The sequence below is a fragment of the Triticum aestivum genome, chromosome 7A (genome assembly GCF_018294505.1).
Source record: "Triticum aestivum cultivar Chinese Spring chromosome 7A, IWGSC CS RefSeq v2.1, whole genome shotgun sequence".
Taxonomy (NCBI): domain Eukaryota; kingdom Viridiplantae; phylum Streptophyta; class Magnoliopsida; order Poales; family Poaceae; genus Triticum; species Triticum aestivum.
This window is the reverse complement of record NC_057812.1, coordinates 500,955,848-500,981,559: the sequence shown is the minus strand read 5'-3', so window position 1 is coordinate 500,981,559 and position 25,712 is coordinate 500,955,848. Positions and strand designations below refer to the sequence as shown.

The 25,712-nt window shown below is 46.6% G+C and overlaps 2 protein-coding genes across 2 annotated transcripts in view; one reads left to right on the top strand and one right to left on the bottom strand.

The window, feature by feature from the left end:
- LOC123147817 (acyl-coenzyme A oxidase 3, peroxisomal) overlaps positions 1–6,354 on the bottom strand; it is a 43,924-nt gene extending 37,570 nt beyond the window's left edge. The window contains exon 1 of the mRNA XM_044567128.1: positions 5,753–6,354. Within this exon, the coding sequence (XP_044423063.1) occupies positions 5,753–6,237 (485 nt within the window). The 5' untranslated portion in view covers positions 6,238–6,354. The remainder of the gene's footprint in view (positions 1–5,752) is intronic.
- LOC123147818 (uncharacterized) lies at positions 76–5,594 on the top strand. Its single transcript, XM_044567130.1, has 2 exons — positions 76–2,150; positions 5,358–5,594. Exon 1 carries the CDS (start codon positions 176–178, stop codon positions 1,364–1,366), a length of 1,191 nt encoding a protein of 396 aa, XP_044423065.1. The 5' UTR covers positions 76–175; the 3' UTR covers positions 1,367–2,150; positions 5,358–5,594.
- Positions 6,355–25,712: the final 19,358 nt, after the last annotated feature.

Genomic DNA, 25,712 nt, shown 5'->3' with positions numbered 1-25,712 from the left:
CCAGCCCATCCGGAGCGCATATAAATTCATGTGGCTGCGTAAAGGTTTGTTGGATCCCTCACTAGGTTTTCTAGACACCAAATCGGAAGTGCGGCGGCTAGGTCGTGGTGTGCATCGTCTTCTCCGCCCTCCTCCCCCTCCTCCACTCGTGTGTTCCTTTGCAGAGCTGGTCGCCATGCGTTCTCGCGAAGACCAGCGCACGACCAAGCGGCCTCTGGACCTGCTGGATCCAGAGGCGGAGCGCCGCAGTGAGCAAGATCTACGCGAGCAGGCGCAACAAGAGCGGCGGCCGGCTCGCGAGGGGGATTTGGATCCTCCTCCGCCGTCGCGGAACAAGCAACAGAACAGAAAGAAGGAGCAAAGGCGTCGGAGTCAAGATCTGCAACGTAAGGAGAAGCAGCACCAGTTTTGCGGCGACCAGGTTGAAGATCCTTTTGCAAAGAAATCAAAGCATAAGCCATCTGGGTCACTGGCTCTGCCAGCCCAGGCGCAGCTGGCGCTGCCTTCCTCCTCGCAGGGCATGGCCTTGGCGCCCATCCTGGTCGAGGAAGCGGAGCGGCTAGAGTGCTTCAAGTACGGCCGCATTGGGCCCTTCCAGTCGCAACGCCAGTTCAAGCCGCTCTGTGTGTTGTGCAAGGAAGATGGGCATGCTTCTGCTTACTGCCCCTCCTGTGGCAAGCTACTGATGCTTCAAACTATGGGCCACGCGATCCCAGGGGAGGGCTTTTTCTGCTTACAGTTCAAGGAAGAAGACGATGAAGACAGTGGGGTGCTTGGGGGCAATGCGGCCATCATTTCGGCAGATCCAGGCACCCTCTCTCAGTGGATTCTGGAAGATGAACTCAGGCACCTTGTCGAGGGGGCTTGGGACTGGCAGGTTGTGCAAATCTCGGAGGCGGAGTTCACGGTAATCTTCCCATCCCCGGACATGTTATGGATGGCCACCCGCAGTGGGAAGTTGTTCCTTCCCCTCAACAATATCACAACAAGGATCCGCGAGTTGGTCTGGGAGGAGCCCAAAGGGGAAGTGATGCCGGAGGTGTGGGTGAGGCTCTCGGGAGTGCCCAAGAAGCACAGCCGTGAGGACAGGCTGATGGCTGCCATGTCTATGATTGGCCTCCCTCTGGTGGTAGACGAGCTCTCGCTCATTCGTCCGGGGCCAGTGAGGATGAAGTTCGCGTGCTGTGCTCCAGCCAAGCTGCGGGGCACGGTCAAGATCTGGTTCAACAACATTGGATACAACATCACGTTGGAGCCGGAGCTCAAGCCCATGCGTAAGAGTGGAGGCCCGCCTCCTCCCAATCAGAACAATTGCAAGGGTCCTGATGGCGATGACAAAGACAAGGAAGAGAGAATGGACGACTAATCCATCGGCACTGAAGCTTGGGACAAGTTGGGCGACAAGGGAAAGGATGGCGGTGCTTCTAACGGGGCCAGTGCCATGGCGGTCGATTTGGTGCCTCCCCTAGCCCCATCCTCGCACCCACAGGCCATGGCTAAGGGTGGGCCAAGCAATGCTCGTGCCTCTAACTTGCTATCGCCGCTTGTTCCTTTGGTGCCGGTGGTGCCAGAGGCTCATCCTAAGGGCATCCCAGCGTCATGCGAGGGCTCTGGTCTCACGGTGCAGCTCTCCCAGTCCCCGCTGTCGATGAGCGTGGGTGGCAGCTCTCCCTCCAATGTGCTCAACAAGACGCTGCCGCTCACACCGGCGCCGACCACTGGTAAGGCTTTCAATCTACCTCCTGAAGATCATGCAAACATTGGCTGGGCTAGCCATGCGTCGTGGGAATTCAGCAAGAGCAACTCTGGCGGCCAAGTTAATAAGACGACGGGCCGCAAGCAGGCGTCCAGGGCAGTGCCAGTTCTGGAGGGTACGGGCGCGCCGGAAACTCCCCGTCCGGTGGTGATGGCTCTCGCCTCGCCTCATCCTACCTCTGGGACTGGGGGAGGGGAGCGCTCCACCCCTCCCTCCGGTGACCCGCTACGCGACAAGGTGGCGGTTGTGGCGCTTATCTCCAAGGCCAAGCGTTCCAAGGCGGCTACGGTAGGTCCCCGCCGTTCGAGCATGAGGCCAAAGGGCCCCAAGGGCTATCTCTCCTCTCTCGAACGTGCGCAGCTGCTGACAGCAGAGAAGAACCTCAAGCTCACAGGTAACAAAGTTCCAAGATATTCCGTTCTAGATGCTTTCTCTGATGATCACATGCTCGGGTTTTTGGATGATTGCGGGGTTGATTCTCCTTGCGCGGGCTCCTCTGCTGATCTTCTTTCACTCATTCAATCGAAGGAGCTGGCGCAAGCTGCCTTAGCGGAGGCAGCTGCGACTAAGACTGCGACGGCTGGCATGGAAGCAGGGACTTCCGTTCCCAAATCAATGGTGCCCATGGAAGAAGGGGTGGTGGCTGGGGCGGCTGCTCTTTCCTCTCCTCGCCGTACTGGCACGGTGAGGCGCGTGGCCAAATCTTAGAAATCATATTATCTAGATGAGGTACCTTTTCTGGAACATCTATGGGTTCGGCCATATTGGTAGGAAGACGCAACTGAAAGAGTACATGCATAATGAATCGATTGACATTGTTGCTCTCCAGGAGACAATTAAGTCTGATTTCAGGCACCACTATTTTCTCTTCATTGACCCTCTAGAACGCTTTGCTTGGCGCTGCACTCTGGTGGGCTGCTTCTTGGTTTTAATCGTGATTGCTGTGACATAGTTTCCTGGGACGAGGGTGTCCGGCAGACACCCGTTCTGTGGATTTCTTGGGAGAAATCCAGGCCAAAGTTGTTGCTTGCCGCGGCCCACCTGCTCACTGTGGTGGGCGGTGATTTTAATTTGATTCGCCCCGGTGCTGACAAAAATAACGACATCTATTGGCCACGGGTGGCACTTTTTAACAATGCGATCGCGGCCATGGTGCTTAGGGAAGTGGCCAGATCAGGGGCATGGTACACTTGGACTAACAAGCAGCTCGCTCCGGTCCGTAGCGTTCTGGACCGTGTGTTTGTGTCCTCTGAGTGGGAGATGTTGTTCCCCCTATGGAACCTTATCGCTGAAACTCGCATAGTTTCGAATCATATCCCACTTGTTCTGTTGTCTGGGGAGGACCGTTTGCGGCTAGATTCTTCTTTGAGAAACTGCTTGGTTTGAAGTGAAGGGCTTCAACCAGATGTTCTTAGATAAGTGGGATGCAATCCCTGCCAGGGTTGGGTAGCAGCGCGCCCCCCTGGACATGTGGGTTGCTGCTGCAGCTTCGTGTGTTGCTGCAAGGCTGGGGAGCCAACCGGGGGCGTGACGACAAGCTGCTCGGGGCTAACCTGGTCTCGGAACTGGCTGCCCTGGATGTCCAGGCTGATCAGAGACAGTTTTCTGAGGCTGAATGGGCGCACCGATACGCCATCGAAAATTTAGTGTTGTCCATTGTTCGCTCTGGGGAGCAGTACTGGCATCGTAGGGGTGGGCATCTTTTTTCCATTAGCGTAGGCATCTTTTCTTCCATTTTCAACGGGTTTGCATTAGGAACCGTAGATATCCCACGCCTCAACTTTGTTATTCTCTCGCCAATCCCGAAAGTGCAAGGTGTAGACAATATTCATCAGTGTAGGCCGATTGCTCCCATCAACGGCACTTTTAAACTGTGTGTCAAAGCATGTGCTTCCCGTATGGCCCTCATAGCACATAGGGTTATTCATAGATGCCAGTCTGCATTTATCAAGGGCCGTTTCATCCTGGAGGGCCCCGTTGCGCTCCAGGAGATTGTTCATGAGCTCAAATGCACAAAACAACGAGCGATTCTCAAACTGGACTTTGAGAAGGCTTACAACCAGGTTAACTGGGTCTTCTTGTGGGAAGTGCTGTTTCGTAAGGGCAAGGCGATCCCCTATCGCTGCTTCTCTATAGTTTTGTTGTGGATGCTCTTTCTTCTATGTGGCCAAACTAGCGGATCAGCATAGGATCACCACTGTTAAGTTGCTGCAGCTTTGTTTTGAGTTGATGTCCAGCCTGAAAATTAATTTCCACAAGTGCGAGGTGGTGTCCATGGGGTTGGACATTACTGAGGATAGGAGGGTTGCGGACCTTCTCAATTGCAAGCTAGGCAATTTTCCCATTTCTTACCTGGGTCTCCCAATCTCCACCAAAAACATTTCCATAGAGGAGTAGGAACCTCTGTGTGCCAGTGTGGCGGGCAGGGTTTGCCCGTGCCATGGCAAATTTATGTCTTCCGGGTCTAGGCTGATCCTTACCAATTCTAGCTTGTCTTCGCTGCCCCTGTTTACCATGGGTATGTTCCTCCTAGCCGATGGGGTTCATGCTAGGCTGGACTCGCCTTGTTCCAGGTTCTTTTGGGAAGGGGCCGGTTCCAAGCGTAAGCATCACATGGTCAAGTGGGCAGCAATATGTCACCCCAAGAACCAGGGAGGGCTAGGGGTGATAAACTCCAAACTCATGAACGTAGCTCTCCTTTCCAAGTGGATCTGGAAACTTTCCCAAAATGCTTCGGGGCTTTGGGTGGATCTTCTTAAAGCCAAACATTTTCCCGACGGATTCTTTTTCGAGTCTGCTGCCCGCAGCTCGCCGTTCTGGAATGGGATCCAACTGGCTTTTGCCTTGGGGGCTAAGTTTGATGTTAACAACGGCGGTCAATCGTTTTTGGTTCGACTCATGAGTGGATAGTCAGCCGCTTTTGATGGAGTTCCAGGCCCTGTTTTCGCTGAGGTTGAGCCAAACATTTTGGTGGCAGAGGCCTTGAGTTCCTCACCACCGGCCATTGCCTTTCACCATGAGCTCTTCCCCATCGAGCGTGGCAGCTGGGCTTGCCGTGCGCTAAGGTGGGTTCAATTAGTTTGAATAATAATCCTGACCAGGTGTAGTGGTACCTCTCTTCCTCGGGGCAGTTTCCGGTTCAGTCGTTGTAAACCAAACTTACCAACGGCCCTGTTTTGAATGTAGCCAGGGAGCTTTGGAAAGCTAGAATTCCCCTTAAAGTCAAGATCTTAATGTGGCAAATGTTCCGTAATCGCCTCCCTACCCCGGTGAAAGTCGCCAAGCGCAATGGACCTTTCGAGGGCCAATGTCCTGTGTGTTCGGTACAGGAGGATGCCAACCACACATTCTTTCGCTGTCATTTAGCTAAATTTGCTTGAGTGCTGTTAGGGAGGCCGTGGGGGTTAGCTGGAACCCTGCTTCTTGTGCCGATTTTCTTACTTGCTTATCTTCTGTGCATGGTTCTTCTAAACGTGTGATGTGGAGCCGTGTTGGGGCATTGCTTTGGTCACTTTGGCATATCCGTGACAAGATAACGATCGAGGGGGGCTTTCCGTCGCACCCAGCTGACTGCATCTTTAAATGCATACTGTTTTTGCAGCAATGGGCTCCGCTGGGGAGGCGTCAAGACGCTGAATGCCAGCAGGTGGCGATGGCTAAGCTCCGTCAGATCAACAACATCGCCAGATCTTCCATGTCGCCTCTTAGGGTAGTTGCGACTTTTAGTGTGCTGAGCATCAGTGCTCTGTTCGGGCTGATCGCCCTGTAAGCTGACTATTTCTATCTGGTTGTGTGAACCTTTTCGTATGACTATTTCTATCTGGTTGTGTGAACCTATTCTTACCATCTGTTCTATGTACTCTGCCTGTTGTGTGGGCTTCGTTCTACATACTGTAAATCAATCCCAATGTGTCTTAAATGTGTTGATTTGAAATATTTTGCATGAAAAAATACATGAAGTTTAATGGCGAGGAGAAGTGGCAATGAAGTAGGTACCAGAGGAAGAAGTGGACGCCGACCTTGATGGCGAGGGAGTGGTCGTAGACGCCGAGGCACTCGAGCAGCGCGAGCTTGTGAAGCTCGGCGTCGGGCCCTGGCTCCGTGAGCCAGCCACGGAACACGCCCCGGCGCGTGAGGTACCCGATCCGGCGCATGGTGGCCTCCCTCTGCCCCTCCTTCCCCTCGTTGTAGTCCGGCGACACGAACACCTTGCCGCCGGCGCGGCGGGGGCAGAAGAGCGGGCTCTCCTCCATCGCGCCGTACGCCCAGTCGCGCTCCCTCAGGTGGTGCCCGTCGAGGAGCGCTCGGAGCTCCATCGGCGCGAACGCCGGCGGGGCCCCGGACGATTCCGGGGGCGCGTAGCTCAGGCACGGGGAGAACTGCAGCCCCGCCACGGCGGCGGCGGCACCGAAGGGGAGGCCAGCGAGGTGGCGGGCGATCGCCGCCGCGCGGCGGGCAGCGGCGGTGGGAGAAGAGTCCATCAGCGGCACGCGTCTGGAATTGGTTGGCGAGTCAACGTGGATTGGTGGGTTGGGAGGGAGGGGAGGGGAGAGGGGCAGATGAGAACAGAGGAGGGAGAAGCTTGCGAGATGTTCCAAGCTCCAGGCCAAACGGATTTTTTTCACAGAAAAGCCACCCACGGCAGCAACGGAATTTTTCTGACGCACGGACGCAACGGATTTAAGTATTTTTTAGACGGCCGTAACACAATTGGTACTCCCTTCTGTTCATACTAGCAAAAGGGCCAGTGCGTTGTAAGGAAGGAAAAAAAATCATAATCTCTAATGGCCATGATCATATTTTCTGCATCATCGAGATACACTATCGTTCTTAATTTCGGGAAATCATGAACATTTTTTAACCCGTTTGAAATCATAACATTTTTCAAATTCGTGAACCCTTTTATAAATTTTCTAACATTTTCTAGAATCAAGAATATTTTTAAAATTTATGAAAATTTTATACTGTTTGCAAAAGAAAATAAAATTTTTGAAAATAATAACAATTTTCTTGAATTGGCGGACATTTCTAGAATCGATGAACATTTTTCTGGAAATTGGTGGAACAATTTTTGAAATTCACAAACATTTATTTATTTAATGAACATTTTTAGAATCATCAAAAAATCTATGAATGAATAAACTATTTTATAAGGCACGAACAATTTTCTAATAGGATATTTTTTTTCATTCATGAATATTTTTTGAATTGGCTAAATTTTGGACATTTCCATGAAAAAAAATTAATACATAAACTTTTCAAAAAAATCGTGAACATTTTTTGATTACCCAAACATTTATTTTTAAAATTTACACCATTTTTTGAATAAGCAAACATTTTTTTTACAAAATCAATAACATTTTTTGAATCCAAAAAAATATTATTTATTAAACATTTTATTTCAAAATTCTCATTTTTAAAAAAATTAATAACTTTTTTAAGTCCCAAATTATTTAAAGTAGAAAAATATGAAAACGAAAAAAATCAAGAAATAGGTCGTCCGGGCATGGGCCGGCCCAGATAGGCGCGCTGCGTCTTCTTTCAGCGCGCAGAGCGTAGTATAGGTGGTCCCTGCTGCATGAGCCGGCCCAGGCGAAGGATTTCCCTGTGTGAAACATTTTTTATCATTTACTAGCACAAATACCCGTGCGTTGCAACGGGGAAAACAGTTTATATTCAAGTTTATTTATAATAATATGTGCAAAAATACATTCGTTCATGCAAATTTTAGTCAATATTTTTGAAGATCCAAAATTATCAAAATAGGACATGCTAATCTTATAGAATATTTCTTTACCTACATCAACATACTTTCCTCCATGAAACAAAATAAAATTAGGAACTTCTCCTTAAAGGAAATTAGGAACTCGATAAAGTTTAGCCAATACAGCTCACAAAATTCGGAGAGAGATAGCATACCTTCGCAACAACTATTATAGTTTTGGGCTTGTTAGTGTGGGGATATTTTGATATTTGGACATTTTCTAGATTTTAAAATATTGTACTAAAATAGTGTTTGGGGCTCACCACGGTTCTTGTTAAAAACAAAGTCATATATGATATTTATTTTTTCATTAATAGTACAAATGCCCGTGCATTGCACCGGGCGAAAAAATGGGCATAACATGCTTTATGTGCCATTGTGCATCATTTTTACATTTATTTTTAATAAACATAGCACATGTGCTCGTGCGTTGCAAATAGCATGCGAAGGAGTTGTCAACAGGATAGTCGCGACGACATTTATATACCTTTGATGTTGTGCACAACAAGAGTGGGCATGGTGGCATAGGGGGAGCGCAAGGGCAACGATGCTGCTAGCATTGGAGAGGGGAGATGTCGACCTCACCAAACCATGCTTCTTCACAACGTGTCCCTTCCCTCCGTGTCGAAGCTTCCTCTCCAAGATGTTGCTCTTATCTTTTCACCGCCAACTTCCTATTGTCGGAAGCACCTTCCAAAAACAGATGTACATAAGCCACCTTCTGTTAAAAAGAAAAAAAAGAATGCCCAAAGAATAAATAATTAATCAAAACCATACTTTAGAACAATGTTTGTCATGTTTTCGGATAGATGTTCATCATGTTTATCATTGTCAATAGATATAAAAATATGTTCACTACCACTGAAAAAGTCCTTAGCTTTCCCCAGGTTCCGGTCAATCACAACTTCACAAGACAAACTTCAAGAATCTGTATTTAAGAGGTCAAAGTGAACTAAAACGTTTGATATATCAAACTAACGGAGTGATATTTCTTCATAGTTTTTTCTCGACAAAAATAGACGTACCTCCTCTGAACCCCTTGTGTAGTAAAAGGCATCACCGCCCTTACTTACACATGAGCCATGGAGCCAAATTTCGACGTCACTGTCATTACCTAAAAACTTACCTGCTAGTTGGAATAGATGACCCTACTTCCCTGAAAGCAAATGAACAATAATTTTGTGAAAACAAAAGAATTATAGTATTGTAGCCAGGGAAGAGTAGTGCTACATGCTAACCGTTTAAAACTTTAAAACATATCTGAGATAGACTTTATACTGGATGGACACCACAAAGTCACAACAAACCTTACTGACGAGCCATTTAATAAAATAGTGTACTGAAAGGTAAATAATAAGGGAAACGATTTTATTCACCCGACCGATCTGTTATGGGCATCTGCCGGTTCCAATGCTCGACGCGTGTCACGTATGGGGTCTACCCATCACTATCTTGCACATCCTTATCCATAGAAAATGGCATCTAGACATTTCTCCACCTCTGAGTAGTCATCTTCTTCCCTGAAAAAATCACGAGTACCTCATTAGCTCTGCCGCTAGCTGTTGCAGCGAGTACTGTGCTGGAAGCCAGCAACCCAGGTGTTGGTGTGCTGGCTGCGCGGACGCTCGAAACCACCGGACTACACCGGTCGTCCCCATGAGAAAAGACGCCGTGCGAGCCATGTCCGTCATCGCCCGCCATGTCGCCGCCGTCCTGGAGTAGCGCCGGTGTCCATGGCTGCCGCCTCCTCGAGCTCAATTGCCAGTGCCACCAGCAATAGTTGCTGCAACATAAATTTTATTGAAAAATAATTCTACAACATGATCTCTGTTGCAAAAAAATTATAAACTTTTTTACAATATCATCTTTCTTGTGATTTTTCTGAAACATAACCTCTGTTGCAAAGATTTCTACAACAGGACTTATATTGCAAAAGCTTCTACAACATTAGCATGTATATAATAAGGTTCGAAAAAACAAAGGCATGAACTGAAGGATTGCTTGAAAGCTTGATCACTGTATCGTCAGAAAGACATTGCAAGAGCTAAACATACCTCGTTAGGGAAGGAGAGGCAAAGCATGCAACGCTATACTTTTAGTTCTTGCCCGACACCATCTAGTGCTTTGACCTGTTTTGACCGAATCAGAGACTCGCATGTTGCTGTTGGCTTGCCGCCGCCCAGCGTCGTCACATGCAAGCTCGTTCATGCCATCTTCCAATCAGATCAAAATCTGAGCTGATTAGCCATTGGGCCGGCAGCCGCCAGCTCTCTGTTGCGGTTTGCATTGACAAAGCAAAGGGGAGATATTAGAGCCACTCACGGGATTAAAGTTGAGGCAGTAGTTGGTGGAGTAGGATCAGGATGAGCGGCCACATGAACTCAGCGTTTTTTCATCGAGGGCTGCTCGGCCTTCATCGTTTTGGTGGTGCAAACTATCAGGTGACGATGTGGGGGCGACCATGTATGCGGAACCCTCCCCGCAGCCGCTGACACATGGTGGTGATGCGTAGATCCGCGATTCCGCCAGCACCTATGATCGGCTCTCCACTCCGCCGCGCTCGGCATCTCTTAGCCATCGACAGCACTCTGTGACGGGCACCGCCATCAGGTCAATGAGCCCGTGCGCTTTACGTGATCAACGACCATGCCTACAGGGTGGCCCATGCCGACGGAACCTGCCGTCGTTAACGTACCACGTGGGCGCCGTGTCTGGAGATCTCCTCATTGTTGTCAACGATCATCATCCATGACCGTGCCGGCGTAGCGAATCCAAAGAACGCGAATCCTCCCGAAGATGTGGACCTATTGGCGATGGCTTCGGCTGCTACCGTCGGCTTCGGCAAGGGCTCACACCTGGATGTATTGTCCATGGGATCGGCCTTGGTTTACGCTGCTCTTCGAGAAACAAATCTAGGTGGAACGATGCCAGATAGCGTATCAGGAGGCGTATTATGGCACATGAATAATACTGTATACTGCCCATTTCTGTGATAAGTAATATGAATTGGAGAGACTGTATATTGTCAAATTCCAAGAAGTCTAGTACTACTATCTTCATTTCAAAATATAAAACTTTTTGGTAGGCTACTACGTCCATTTTAAAATATAAAATGCTTTTGGTAGTCCAGTTACATCCATTAGGCTACCAAAATGTTTTATATTTTGGAATGGAGGTAATAGCACGTTTAAATATATAAATGTATACATACATTTGGCTTGTACATTGGGGAAAATATCATGTGCTTCTGGCCCTCCCATGCTCCCCTTGTATCAGCGCCCCTAGGTCGCTGGATTGTGGATCCAACGCCACAAGAAGAGCTCGCAAAAAATTGCAGAAACTCTTTTGAAGAGTCTTGAAATGTCGGCCATGTTCAAAGGCTCCGATGCTCATGGATCCTATATCCAACGGCTCCGGAGCTCTTGTACCATGGAACATGGGAGGAGTAGGAGCACATGATATATTTTTCGCGTACATTGTTCCGTATTGTGAGGGGATAACAACGGAAGATGATGTTGCGTGACGGGCATTCGAGGGCCAGAGCATGTCTGACGGGGTTATACCTAAGGGGTAGGCTCATACTTATATATGGTCCAGCCTAAGGCCTAGGACAATCAAGAGTACGGTCCAGAATACAATGGGTCTAAAGGCAATAATAAAGTTGTTATTTATATTTCTTTATGTTATGATAAATGTTTATTATTCATGCTAGAATTGTATTAACCGGAAACTTGATACATGTGTGAATACATAGACAAAACACAGTGTCCCTAGTAAGCCTCACTAGACTAGCTCGTTAATCAAAGATGGTTAAGTTTCCTGACCATAGACATGAGTTGTCATTTGATGAATGGGATCACATCATTAGCAGAATAATGTGATTGACAAGACCCACCTGTTAGCTTAGCATAATGATCGTTAAGTTTTATTGCTATTGCTTTCTTCATGACTTATACATATTCCTTTGACTATGAGACTATGCAACTCCCGAATACCGAAGGAATACCTTATGTGCTATCAAACGTCACAATGTAATTGGGTGATTATAAAGATGCTCTACAGGTATCTCCGAAGGTGTTTGTTGGGTTGGTATAGTTTGAGATTAGGATTTGTCACTCCGAGTATCAGATAGGTATCTCTGGGCCCTCTCAGTAATGCACATCATGATAAGCTTTGCAAGCAATGTGACTAATGAGTTATTTACAGGATGATGCATTATGGAACGAGTAAAGAGACTTGCCGGTAACGAGATTGAACTAGGTATGAAGATACCGACGATCGAATCTCGGGCAAGTAACATACCGATGACAAAGGGAATGACGTATGTTGTCATTACGGTTTGACCGATAAAGATCTTCGTAGAATATGTGGAAACCAATATGAGCATCCAGGTTCCGCTGTTGGTTATTGACTGGAGAGGTGTCTCGGTCATGTCTACATAGTTCTTGAACCCGTAGGGTCCGCACGCTTAACGTTCGATGACGATTTGTATTATATGAGTTATGTGATCTGATGACCGAATGTTGTTCGGAGTCCTGGGTGAGATCACAGACATGACGAGGAGTCTCGAAATGGTCAAGAGGTAAAGATTGATATATTGGATGATATTATCCAGACACCGGAAGTGTTTCAGAATGTATCGGGTACATATCGGAGTACCGAGGGGTTATCGGAACCCCCCGAGGGAAGATATGGGCCATATGGGCCATAGGAGGGAGGCACAACAGCCCACACTAGGGGTGGCGCGCCCCCCACAAGGGAGGAGTCCGAATTGGACTAGGGGAGGGGGCGGCGCCCCCCTTTCCTTCTCCCTCTCTATCTCTCTCTCCTTCCCCCTTTCCCCTTCGGTAAAAGGAAGGGGGCCGAATCCTACTAGGAACCCAAGTAGGACTCCTCCTACTTGGGGCGCGCCTAGGGCCAGCCTCCTCCCCTCTCCCTCCTTTATATACGGGGGTGGGGGCGCCTCTAACACACATCAATTGTTCCAAGCCATGTGCGGCACCCCCCTCCACAGTTTACGCCTCCGGTCATATTCACGTAGAGCTTAGGTGAAGCACTGCGCGGATCACTTCACCATCACCGTCACCACGCCGTCGTGCTGACGGGACTCTCCCTCGACACTTTGCTAGATCAAGAGTTCGAGGGACATCATCAAGCTGAACGTGTGCAGAACTCGGAAGTGTCATATGTTCGGTGCTTGATCGGTTGGATCAAGAAGACGTTCGACCACATCAACCGCGTTAAGCTAACGCTTCCGCTTTCGGTCTACGAGGGTACATGGTCACACTCTCCCCTCTCGTTGCTATGCATCTGCTAGATAGATCTTGCGTGAGTGTAGGATTTTTTTTGAAATTGCATGCTACGTTCCCCAACAGTGGCATCCGAGCCAGGTCTATGCATAGATGATATGCACAAGTAGAACACAAAGAGTTGTGGGCGGTGATAGTCATACTGCTTACCACCAACGCCTTATTTTGATTCAGCGATATTGTTGGATGAAGCGGCCCGGACCAACCTTACATGACCACGTTCATGAGACCGGTTCCACCGACAGACATGCAACTTGTTTTGCATAAAGGTGGCTGGCGGGTGTCTATTTCTCCAACTTTAGTAGAATCGAATTTGACTACGGCCGGTCCTTGTTGAAGGTTAAAACAGCAAACTTGACAAAACACCATTGTGGTTTTGATGCGTAGGTAAGAACGATTCTTACTAGAAGCCCGAAGCAGCCATGTAAAACTTGCAACAACAAAGTAGAGGACGTCTAACTTGTTTTTGCAGGGCATGTTGTGATGTGATATGGTCAAGACATGATGTGATATACGTTGTCGTATGAGATGATCATGTTTTGTAAAAGTTATCAGCAACTGACAGGAGCCTTATGGTTGTCGCTTTATTGTATGAAATGCAATCGTCATGTAATTGCTTTACTTTATCACTATGCCTTAGCGATAGTTGTAGAAGCAATAGTTGGCGAGACGACAACGACGCTATGATGGAGATCAAGGTGTAAAGCTGGTGACGATGGAGAGCCGCCACCAACTATGCCTCCGGGTTAGGGATTGTAAGATCCTCTTTCGTTGGTAGCTTAACTGAAGGGTTATGCAATATGTCGAGAAAAACATTGGGTGGCATCGGCTTACGCTGAGACCCCAGCCGGCTTAAAGCATCAACCGCCTCATTCTTTCTGCGATCAATGTCTTCCGCTTGATAACCTTTGAAATGGCCGGCGATACCATCAACTGCTTGGCGATAAGCCGCCATGAGCGGGTCCTTAGAATCCCAAGTACCTGAAACCTGCTGGGCCATTAAATCTGAGTTGCTGAAGCACCTCACCTGGCTTAAATTCATCTCTTTAGCCATCCGAAGACCATGGAGCAGGGCCTCATACTTAGCTGCATTATTGGTACAAGGAAACATCAACCTTAAGACATAACAAAACTTGTCACCTCATGGGGAAGTCAAAATAACTCCAGCCCCCGAGCCTTCCAATTGCATGGACCCATTAAAATGTATAGTCTAATATGTGTTATCAGGCTTCTCCTCAGGCGTCTGCTCAAGAAAATATGCCCTAGAGGCAATAATAAAGTTGTTATTTATATTTACTTATATCATGATAAATGTTTATTATTCATGCTAGAATTGTATTAACCGGAAACTTAGTACATGTGTGAATACATAGACAAAGAGAGTGTCCCTAGTATGCCTCTACTTGACTAGCTCGTTAATCAAAGATGGTTAAGTTTCCTAGCCATGGACATGTGTTGTCATTTGATGAACGGGATCACATCATTAGAGAATGATGTGATGGACAAGACCCATCCGTTAGCTTAGCACGATGATCGTTTAGTTTGTTGCTGTTGTTGCTTTCTCCATAACTATACATGTTCCTATGACTATGAGATCATGCAACTCCTGAATACCGGAGGAACACTTTGTGTGCTACCAAACGTCACAACATAATTGGGTGATTATAAGGGTGCTCTACAGGTGTCTCCGATGGTGTTTCTTGAGTTGGCATGGATCAAGATTAGGATTTGTCACTCCGATTGTCGGAGAGGTATCTCTGGGCCCTCTCGGTAATGTACATCACAATAAGCCTTGCAAGCAATGTAGCTAATGAGTTAGTTATGGGATGTAGCATTACGGAATGAGTAAAGAGACTTGTTGGTAATGAGATTGAACTAGGTATTGAGATATCGACGATCGAATCTCGGGCAAGTAACATATCGGTGCCAAAGGGAACAACGTATACCGTTATGCGGTTTGACCGATAAAGATCTTCGTAGAATATGTAGAAGCCAATATGACCATCCAGCTTCTGCTATTGGTTATTGACCGAAGACATGTCTCAGTCATGTCTACATAGTTCTCGCACCCGTAGGGTCCGCATGCTTAACGTTCGGTGACGATCGATATTATGAGTTTATGTGTTTTGATGTACCGAAGGTAGTTCGGAGCCTCATATTTGATCACAGACATGACGAGGAGTCTCGGAATGGTTGAGACATAAAGATCGATATATTGGAAGCCTATATTTGGACATTGGAATGGTTCCGAGTGGTTCGGGCATTTTTTCGGAGTACCGGGAGGTTACTGGAACCCCTCGGGGAGTATATGGGCCTTATTGGGCCTTAGTGGAATAGAGGAGAGGGAAGGGAAAAGAGGGAGGCGCCCCCCAAGCCCAATCCAAATTGGGAGGGGGGCCGACCCCCCTTTCCTTCCTCCCTCTCTCCTCCTTCCTTCCTCTCCTACTCCTACTTGGAAGGGGGGGGGGGAATCCTACTCCCAGGGCACGCCATAGAGAGGGCCGGCCCTCCCCCTCCTCCACTCCTTTATATACGGGGGAAGGGGGCACCCATGGACACACAAGTTGATCATTGATCCCTTAGACGTGTGCGGTGCCCCCCTCCACCACAATCCACCTTGGTCATATCATCGTAGTGCTTAGGCGAAGCCCTGCGACGGTAGCATCATCATCACCGTCATCACGCCGTTGTGCTGACGAAGCTCTCCCTCGACACTCAGCTGGATCGAGAGTTTGTGGGACGTCACTGAGCCGAACGTGTGCAGACCGCGGAGGTGCCGTACTTTCGGTACTAGGATCGGTCGATCGTGAAGACGTACGACTACATCAACCACGTTGTCATAACGCTTCCGCTTACGGTATACGAGGGTACGTGGACAACACTCTTCCCCTCTCGTTGCTATGCATCACCATGATCTTGCGTGTGCGTAGGAAATTTTGAAATTACTGCGTTCCCCAACAGTGGCATCCGAGCCAGGTTACTGCGTAGATGTTATATGCACGAGTAGAACACAAAGGAGTTGTGGGCGTGGGTATATACATATTGCTTGTCGTCACTAGTTGATTCTTGATTCAACGGTATTGTTGGATGAAGCGGCTCAGACCGACATTACGCGTACACTTACGCGAGACTGGTTCTACCGACATGCTTCACACACAGGTGGCTAGTGGGTGTCTGTTTCTCTAGCTTTAGTTGAATCGGATTCAATGAACATGGTTCTTTCTGAAGATCAAAAAGCAATCACTATACCACATTGTGGTTTTTGATGCATAGGTAAGAACGGTTCTTGCTCAGCCCGTAGCAGCCACGTAAAACTTGCAACAACAAAGTAGAGGATGTCTAACTTGTTTTTGCAGGGCTTGTTGTGATGTGATATGGTCAAGACATGATGAGATATAAGTTGTTGTATGATATGATCATGTTTATTGAAGTTATCGACAACTGGCAGAAGCCTTATGGTTGTCTCTTTATTGTATAAGATGCAAGCGCCAAATAATTGCTTTACTTTATCGCTATGCGATAGCAATAGTTGCAAGAGCAATAATTGGCGAGATGACCATGTGATGACACGTTGATAGAGATCAAGATGATGGAGATCATGGTGTCATGCCAGTGACGATAGAGATCATGACGGTACTTTGGAGATGGAGATCAAAGGCGCAAGATGATCATGGCCATATCATGTCACATATTTTGATTGCATGAGATGTTTATCCTTTATGCATCTTATTTTGCTTAGTTCATCGGTAGAATTTATAAGATGATCTCTCACTAAATTTTAAGGTATAAGTGTTCTCCCTGAGTATGCACTGTTGCGACAGTTCGTCGTGCCGAGACACACGTGATGATCGGGTGTGATAAGCTCTACGTTCACATACAATGGGTGCAAGCCAGTTTTGCACACGCGGAATACTCGGGTTAAACTTGACGAGCCTAGCATATGCAGATATGGCCTCGGAACACTAGAGACCGAAAGGTCGAGCGTGAATCATATAGTAGATATGATCAACATAGTGATGTTTACCATTGAAAACTACTCCATCTCACGTGATGATCGGACATGGTTTAGTTGATTTGGATCACGTGATCATTTAGATGACTAGAGGGATGTCTGTCTAAGTGGGAGTTCTTAAGTAATATGATTAATTGAACTTTAATTTATCATGAACTTAGTCCTGATAGTATTTGCATAACTATGTTGTAGATCAATAGCTCGTGATGTAGCTCCCCGTTTTATTTATGATATGTTCCTAGAGAAAACTATGTTGAAAGTTGTTAGTAGCAATGATGCGGACTAGCTCTGTGATCTGAGGATTATCCTCATTGCCGCACAGAAGAATTATGTCCTTGATGCACCGCTAGGTGACAGACCTATTGCAGGAGTAGATGCAGACGTTATGAATGTTTGACAAGATCGGTATGATGACTACTTGATAGTTTAGTGCACCATGCTTTATGGCTTAGAACCGGGAATTAAAAAATGTTTTGAACGCCACGGAGCATATAAGATGTTCCAAGAGTTGAAATTGGTATCTCATACTCATGCTCGTGTCAAGAGGTATGAGACCTCTGACAGTACTTTGCCTACAAGATGGAGGAGAATAGCTCAACGAATGAGCATGTGCTCAGAATGTCTGAGTACTACAATCACTTGAATCAAGTGGGAGTTAATCTTTCTGATAAGATAGTGATTGACAGAGTTCTCTAGTCACTATCACCAAGTTACTAGAACTTCGTGATGAACTATAATATGCAAGGGATAACGGAAACGATTCCCAAAGCTCTTCGCGATGCTGAAATCGACGAAGGTAGAAATCAAGAAAAAGCATCAAGTGTTGATGGTTGACAAGACCACTAGTTTCAGGTAAAATGGCAAGGGAAAGAAAGGGAACTTCAAGAAGAATGGCAAGCAACACTACAAAAAAAATACACTTCCGTGATGATACGTGTTTGTCACAGTAGGTCGCGTTTTCTGTCATGCATGTACATCCATGACGATTTTATGACAGAATCAAGATAGTCATACATGTGCTGTCGTAGAAGTGTTCCATGACATTACCAAAATTATCATCATGGAAGTGTCCACTTCCATGACGATAAATCGCGCGTCACATAAGTGCTTTCGTCAAGGGTGACCGACACGTGGCATCCACCGTAATAGAACGCCGTTAAGCTATCGGGTCGGGTTTTGGATCCGATAACCCGTTAACAACACCGACCAATGGGGATTTTCCACGTGTAAAATCATCATTGGCTGGAGGATACACGTGTCAGGTCCGCGTTGGCACAGGTGTCACTCATCCAATGGGCGAGACGCGCCTATGATATGTTGACACGTGGAACGACCCATCAAGTTTAAATGGGCCGGCCCAACTGAAGGCCCACAAGATTTTGCGGACCATAATGGGCCGGCCCAGCTAAAGGCCCATGAGATTTTGCGGACCATAATGGGCTGGCCCAGCTAAAGGCCCACAAGATTTTGCGGGCCATAATGGGCCGGCCCAGGTAAAGGCCCACAAGATTTTTGTGTGCCATAATGGGCCGGCCCAGGTAAAGGCCCACAAGATTCTTGCGGATCATAATGGGCCGGCCCAGCTAAAGGCCCACGAGATTTCGCCGACATTAATGGGCCGGCCCAGCTGTAGGCCCACAAGATTTTGAGGACCCTAGTAGGCCGGCCCATTAACTGGCTGCCATGTTTTGGGCCAAATGCCGGCCCATATTTGATCCGGTCCATTAATGGCCTGCCACGCTCCGGGCCTAATAGTGGCCCATATGAGATCCGGCCCGTTAAAAGCCTACCACGTTCTGGGCCAAATTACGGCCCAGATCAGGTCCGGCCCTTTAAGAGGCTTTGGGCTCAATTATGGCCCATATCAGATTCGGCCCGTCAACTGGACACTATGCTTTTGGGCCCACTTGCTAAAGGCCCACTTAGTAATTCGGCCTGATATTAGTTTTGGCCTGTTAAGGGCCCGTTTAACATTTCGGCCCTATATTAATTTCGGCCTGTTAAAAGCCCGTCATATAGTTGGGCCTAACTACGGCCCGGTTTGCATCCGGCCTGCTCGCAGCCGATATCTGATTGGGCCAAACAAGGACCGAGACAATTTTGGCCTGTTAAAAGCCCGTGATTTGATTCGCACAATCATGGGCCGGGGTTCATTTCGGGCTGCTGCCGGCCCGTGAGCTGTTCGGCACGTTTCAGGCCCAACCTACATCGTGATTGCATGACGGCCCGATTATGTACCGTAATTTTACGGTTTGGCCGGTTTACTGCGAAGACAGGATATATATACAGTAAAATAACTGCAGCATCGTGAATAAGAAAAACCTAGACTATACAATAAAGAAATTACGGCATATTACATCCACTGGGCATCAAAGTTCGCCACTATGATAATAAAGCACAAGCAGACAGCAGATTACATACACTGGGCATCAAAGATCGCCACCAGTGCAAATAAACACGCCGACAAAATAATATACAAAACCGACAGCACTTCAATAGAGTTCAAGAAAGGTTAGCCCTGCTGGGGAGCTGCAGCGCAAGCAGCTGAGCAAGATGATGAGACTGCGCTTGTTCAACACTTATATCTTCCTCACTCTGAAAGATAAACAAGCAGACAGATGACAGGTTTTGCACATAAAAGTATCAGTGCTGACAATTCATCACATTTCTTACTGACGAATAAAGTGACACAGTTTAAAATTGCATTAACACAATATGGTATTGTTCAGGTCAAGACATGGCAGGAAATGACATTGTGAAGGAGTTGGCAGCTTCACGACACCACTGGATTACAGATCAAGAACTCATAAGTATCAATGGTTAGTGTGCTGTCAATTTATACCATTTCAGATTGGCAAATAAAGAGACGGTTTAAATAATAGTAGAATGATATGACATTGTTCATAGTTAAGACATTGCAGAATATGACATTGTGCTGTAGTGGGTAGGTTCACCACACCACTGGATTACGGATGAAGAACAGAAGCATACATGCAGTGCAAAAGAAGATCACTTGCTCTGTATAGTTTAATTTACATGGTATGAAGAAGGAACTTGGTTGTACAACTGAAAACTTAAATTGAGAAAGGACAAACTTTTGTTTATGAACTACATAATAAACTTTAAACAAGCAATTTGATGCAAACACCAAAAATAAACAGCTGTTGCAGTCATGCCTAACCAAATATATACAACAAAGTTTGAAGGCTTGAGATGGACAAACTTACATTATTGGTGAAGACAGGCTCTATAAAGGCCTTGTCCATGCTGATGGGGGGGGGGCAATTCAAGAAGTTTACCACAGAATCTTCTTCAAAAGCATTGCCTTTATTCTACATTTTGTTAAGAGTAAATATAGATGTGATAATATACGAAAAATGGAGAATATTTAAGATAAGATGAAGAGTGATGCTACATAACCAAGTAGCTATAAATGTAAGTGCAGCGATACAGGCAAAAGGTACAGCCAAGAGCAATGCACAGCTAAACTTCTTCAGTACCAACCTTATGGTAAGAGTAAATATAGATCTGATGTGTAGAAAATGGAGGGCAAAGGAAAATAAGCTGCAGAGTGATGGTACATGAACAACTACCTGTCATTATAAGTACACTGATAAAGGACATCATGTACTTACAAGAACAATGCAGAGCTAAAAAAACATTGGCATTGGATATATTCTACACTAATGTAACCATTCATACAGATCAGATAATTTGGAGCGAACAATTGATAAGCAAGCTATCATGCATACTGCTGTCACATAATGAACCAGGTATGTATGCAAGTACAGTGATACAGGACAACAGGTACTAACAAGAGCAAAGCAGCGGGCAGCATATTTGCGATATCCTGTCGTTCTTGTCAAACCGGAATTCTTCTTCGAGCAGATTTCCTGCAAAAAAGATCCGTAAGGCACATGCGGAAAAGTAGAAGTTCAAATTGTCATGTGATTTCATAGACAGTACCTCATCCTGGGAACGAGACCAGTGCATAACAAGGTTTTTCCATTCAATGTCTTCTAAATTTAGCACAGGAGACTTCACCGGAAATTCGTTTATAGACTTGCCATCAAAGTGTGATTTCCTCAGGTAACACCGATACTGCTGCAATGCTTCCTTGAAAAGCACAAGCAAGCTTTGCTCGTCATGACTATCCAGATTGACCCTCGCCTAGTTACAACAATGTAATGTAAATCATTGATGTGTTCAATCAGCAGAAAACAGGAAAATAATAACCATGAATAATAGCACTTACACGTAAGTTGGACAGGAAGATGTGAAAATGGTGTTTGTCTTCACAATAATCTTCCCATGATGGGAATATATGCACGTAGTCCCTAACAACATTGAAAGCATTGTCTTTTAAACTGGGAATAAATGGAATGGGGTTCCAATCTGCAGGAATTGGCCGTCTCTGCAGTTGGGATAGGTCTTCGGCCGGTGGACTTGCTGTACTTTTTGCTGGAGTGGGATTTTTCTGTGGTACAGCTGGTGCTATGGCAAATGAAATCGGTATACCTTTTGCTGGAGTGCAGGTCCTGTGTGGTGGGGCTAGTGGTGTGGCCAGTGAAGTATGGGTACAGTCTGCTGGAGTCGGTCCTACGTTTTGTGTCACTGGTTGTACAACCAATATAAGTGGGGTGCTGTCTGATTTCTCCGGCACCACCACGTTTTTCAAGGACTTTGCTGGTGCTCCTTCAGGTTCGGCAATCACCCTCTTCCTTTTTGATGTCTGATGCACAAGAACAACATTTGAGTGGAAAAACATGGTATGATGACAGATGGAATATGTATTGATAATGGATGGGCATGGCATCTCGACATATATGATGAGTAAACTAAGCAGATGGCGGTGCAACAAAGTAGAAGAAATGCAAGACAACATATGCAAGATACCCGCAATCAATAAAACATTGCCAAATTAGAACAGGCACCTTGATGGGTGAACAGGACAGGCCATCTGCCTTTGACTCCTCGAGGTTAGAATAGTCATTAGGATCATATTCTGAACAAGAATCAACAGGTGGGGAGCGTATGAGTTTCATTGCATCCAGAATGGCACTCAATGCCTTGGTGCCAATTTTGTAAGTCATTGCAGTGTTTAGCTTCAAGAGTGGACTGCTGCTAGTGCGACACAAAGCAGCTACACAGATCATAGTGTAGATATAACGGGAAAACCTTAAGCATCAGAGTAAAATCAGCAAAGTGGAACTTGCTGGAATATATGTGCTAGTATTGCCGGTACGGCTAGAAAGGCTTCGGATACCAGCTCTCTTCAAGTGAAGGTGCGGTACTGTTAATATCAGTGTAACTCTCAAAGGCGACACAGCTCCCCGCATTTCCTTGCTATTCTTATAGGATTCAAGTGGGCAGGCCACTACAAATCCTATTCCTATGTTTACAAGATCCTACGAATCAAAGAGGCTCAAAGTGTCCATCACAACCGACCGTATAGACCTCTACACTGCAAATGTCCCTGCTCATCTTCAGTACAAGGAACATACTGTACTACTATCATACTCCCTCCGTTCCAAAATATAAGTCTTGGTAGAGATTTCCACTATGGATCACATACAGATGTATCCAGATACATTTTAGAGTGTAGATTCACTCATTTTGCTCCATATGTAGTCCATGGTGGAATCTATACGAAGACTTGTATTTAGGAACGGAGAGAGTACATATTAAAGAAGAACATGGTAAAGAAGAGCAAGCAGATTTTGGATAATAAAATGTTGGTTGCGCAGTGCCCACACATGATGAACCAGAGCGCATTAAGAATGCAACTCCCAGCTGTCTCTCGACCATTTCAGGCGGTTGGATGAAGATCCTACGTCTCCTAACCCTTCTTCTTCCTCGTCTGATTCTTCCCATACAGAACACCGCACGAGCCGCCGGCCGGACCACCGGCCCCCACCGCCTGTGTTCCTCCGCCACCCCCACCCCCACCCCCGCCCCAACCCCCACCCGCGTTGAGTTTTCTTCGTTCGGCGAGGCCCCACAACCACCCGAGCCCCTTCGATCGCACCGGCGAACTCCGACGAGCTCTGAAAAATCGACTGACCCAATTTTGAAATTTAGTGTACTGTGATTTAACTAGTGTGGAATATAAAAGGGGAAAACCATAAGCATTGGGAGTATAGTTTTGAGCGTGCCATGGCGGATCTGAAGGTGCAAACCGGACAAAGGCAACTTCGCAACCAAGACAAGAAATCAGAGTAAAGCAGTGGCGATGTATTTTCTTGCTGCGATAAATAAGTTGAGCAGATACGAAAGAGTACCGCCTCTGGTGCGGCGCCGTGTATGCATCTGCTGAGAATTTGACGGTGGCGGCGGGGCACGGTGGACGAGACAGTCGTAGGAGCGGCGCCGACAAGGTGGACGACGGCGGGGATGAAGCGAGAAGACGGGATGCAAGGATCCCGGTCCGAAGCCGTGGATGAGAGAGGTCGATCTCTTGTAATGGACGGCGGCGTCGGGGTATCAGCTCCGGCATGGTGGAGGAGGACGACGATGGATGGGGTGGCGGACGGCGGCGGACAGAGGAGGGTGGGGTGGAGAGGGTGTTTTGGCGCCCACGGAGTACGAATGGGGAAAAGGGAGGTAGAGAGGAAGGGGGAACCATGTATTCAGGGTGCGCTTGTCTCAAATGCGAGGAAATTTACAAACTTAGCCCCCGTTTCAAATTTCTACTACATCACAACAACATTAGTCGGTTGGGGATAGGACGGTAATCTCGCATACACCGAATATTTGCCGACGAGAGTTTGTTTTTGGCGCCCACCGTGTATGAATATGAATCGGGGAGGGAGTCGATTTCGGCCGAGGACACACTATGTTTTGGCGCCCACCGTGTATGAATCCGGGTGAGAGGCGGTTACGTCACGTTTGGGTGAAATTACAAACCTACCCCTATCGAAACCTATAGAAATCCAGCAGATAGGCTTTGCGTGGCAGGGATAGGCAGTAGTGATTTCCATCTCGCAGATTTTGGTTTCGGGCGGTTACTGCGACTTTCCCCGCTTCGTTCAAATTTTGCAGAGTGCACGTTTACCGTGCCAACTCAATTCGAATCCCGTTTGTATTCTATTTTTTTCGGGCGGGATCCATTTTCAATTGGAATTACATTCTATATACATCATTTTTTATATATACTTTCAAAAGCACAACAAAGAATTCTGCTCCTTTATATGTATAATATGATTTACAAATACAACGATCTCGAAATCTTAAGGTTGAATTCGAAAAATTTAACCAAATTATGTTCTACTAAAATGTATGGATCAGTAATATCTACATATTAAATAACATAGATGTGCGTGAATTCATATGAGTATGCATGTTTGATAGATCAATTTTGGTTCGAGTATGGATTACATGTATCATCATCTCGAATTCAAATATTTGAATCCCTTTTTTGTTCACTCCTTTCACGCCCATCTCTCTCGCATGCATGCTCCTTCAGGTAGCTATCACTCTCTTTTCTCCAGCTCACCCGCACGCTCACTTCATGTTTCTCCTATCCTCGCAAACATGGTCTCTCGACGTCTCCCTTGAGAAGTGTCACACTCTCCCTATCATTATACATTACACGGTTTTCATTATCTCTCACGTCTCTACTGTTCTCTGGTATCACTCGGTACCTAAGCTTTCTTTTTCACCGCCACACACACAGTCTCCACTCGTCTTTCACTTTGTCTTTCTCTCTATGGGATTCTCTCACACACCCTATATGTCTCTACATATGACTCATACCACTAAAATTACTCTCTCTCTCTCTCTCTCCTGTAGACACAACATTTGTTGCGGTCTCCTTTTCGTCTCCATCCCAGACTGACATTATTCATTTGTTTACCGATCAGACAACCCCGACTACCGTCTCCTCTCTCTCTCTCTCTCACAGACACACACACAACTCCTGCTTCCACTCCCCTTCCCGACTACCGTCTCTCTCTCTCACACACAAAACTCTCGCTTTCGCACCCCGACTCGTATTTCTCTCACAAACATTTATCGACTAGCTAGCCTCTAGATAGGTTTATACACCCGCACACTCGTGCTTCCACCATCGCATACATGTCTCTCTCCCGCTCCTTGTATCTATGTAGATTTTTCTTCCCTTCTTGAGACACGCCCTCTCGATCGTGCACACACACTATCGCCTCATTTTAAGTTGATACCTATCGCACACACACTCCTTGTGTCTTTGTCACACATGCACTCCGTCCTCCTCCACTCTCCCTCTCTCTCACACACACATGGGCTTTTTGCAACAACTAGCAAGATGCCCATGCGTTGCACGGAACATCAAGATGCATTTGTATGAGTAGTTTATCTTGTGGGGGAAAAGGATGAACGAGGGAAGGCCTTATTTGCAAATGTGGAGAGGGGTGTGGGTATCTTTTTGCAAAATTGCCATAGTTTCCTTCCTATCCGTCAGATATAGATCGGACGGCCTATATTGCAGGATGGCAGGCACACGATCATCACCGACAATGCTTTTTATAAGAGTAGGGATAAAAAATAGAGTTGGTGATGATGGTGGGCCTGCCATCCTGCAATGTAGGTCGTCCGATTTATATCTGACGGATAGGAAGGAAAATATGGCAATTTACCCGCACTCTTCACCACATTTGCAGATAAGGCCTTCCCTCGTTCATCCTTTTCTCCCACAAGATCTTGATGTTCCGTGCAACGCACGGGCATCTTGCTAGTAAGAGTAGAAATTAGACATATACCACTTCTCGAATCTTGAAACCAACAACATTCCTCCCTTATCTCATCAAAACCGCCAAAGGAATATATTTTGAGTGAAACATAACATATTTTTAGTGATATACGTATTTCAAAACTAGACTTTTTTTCTATCAA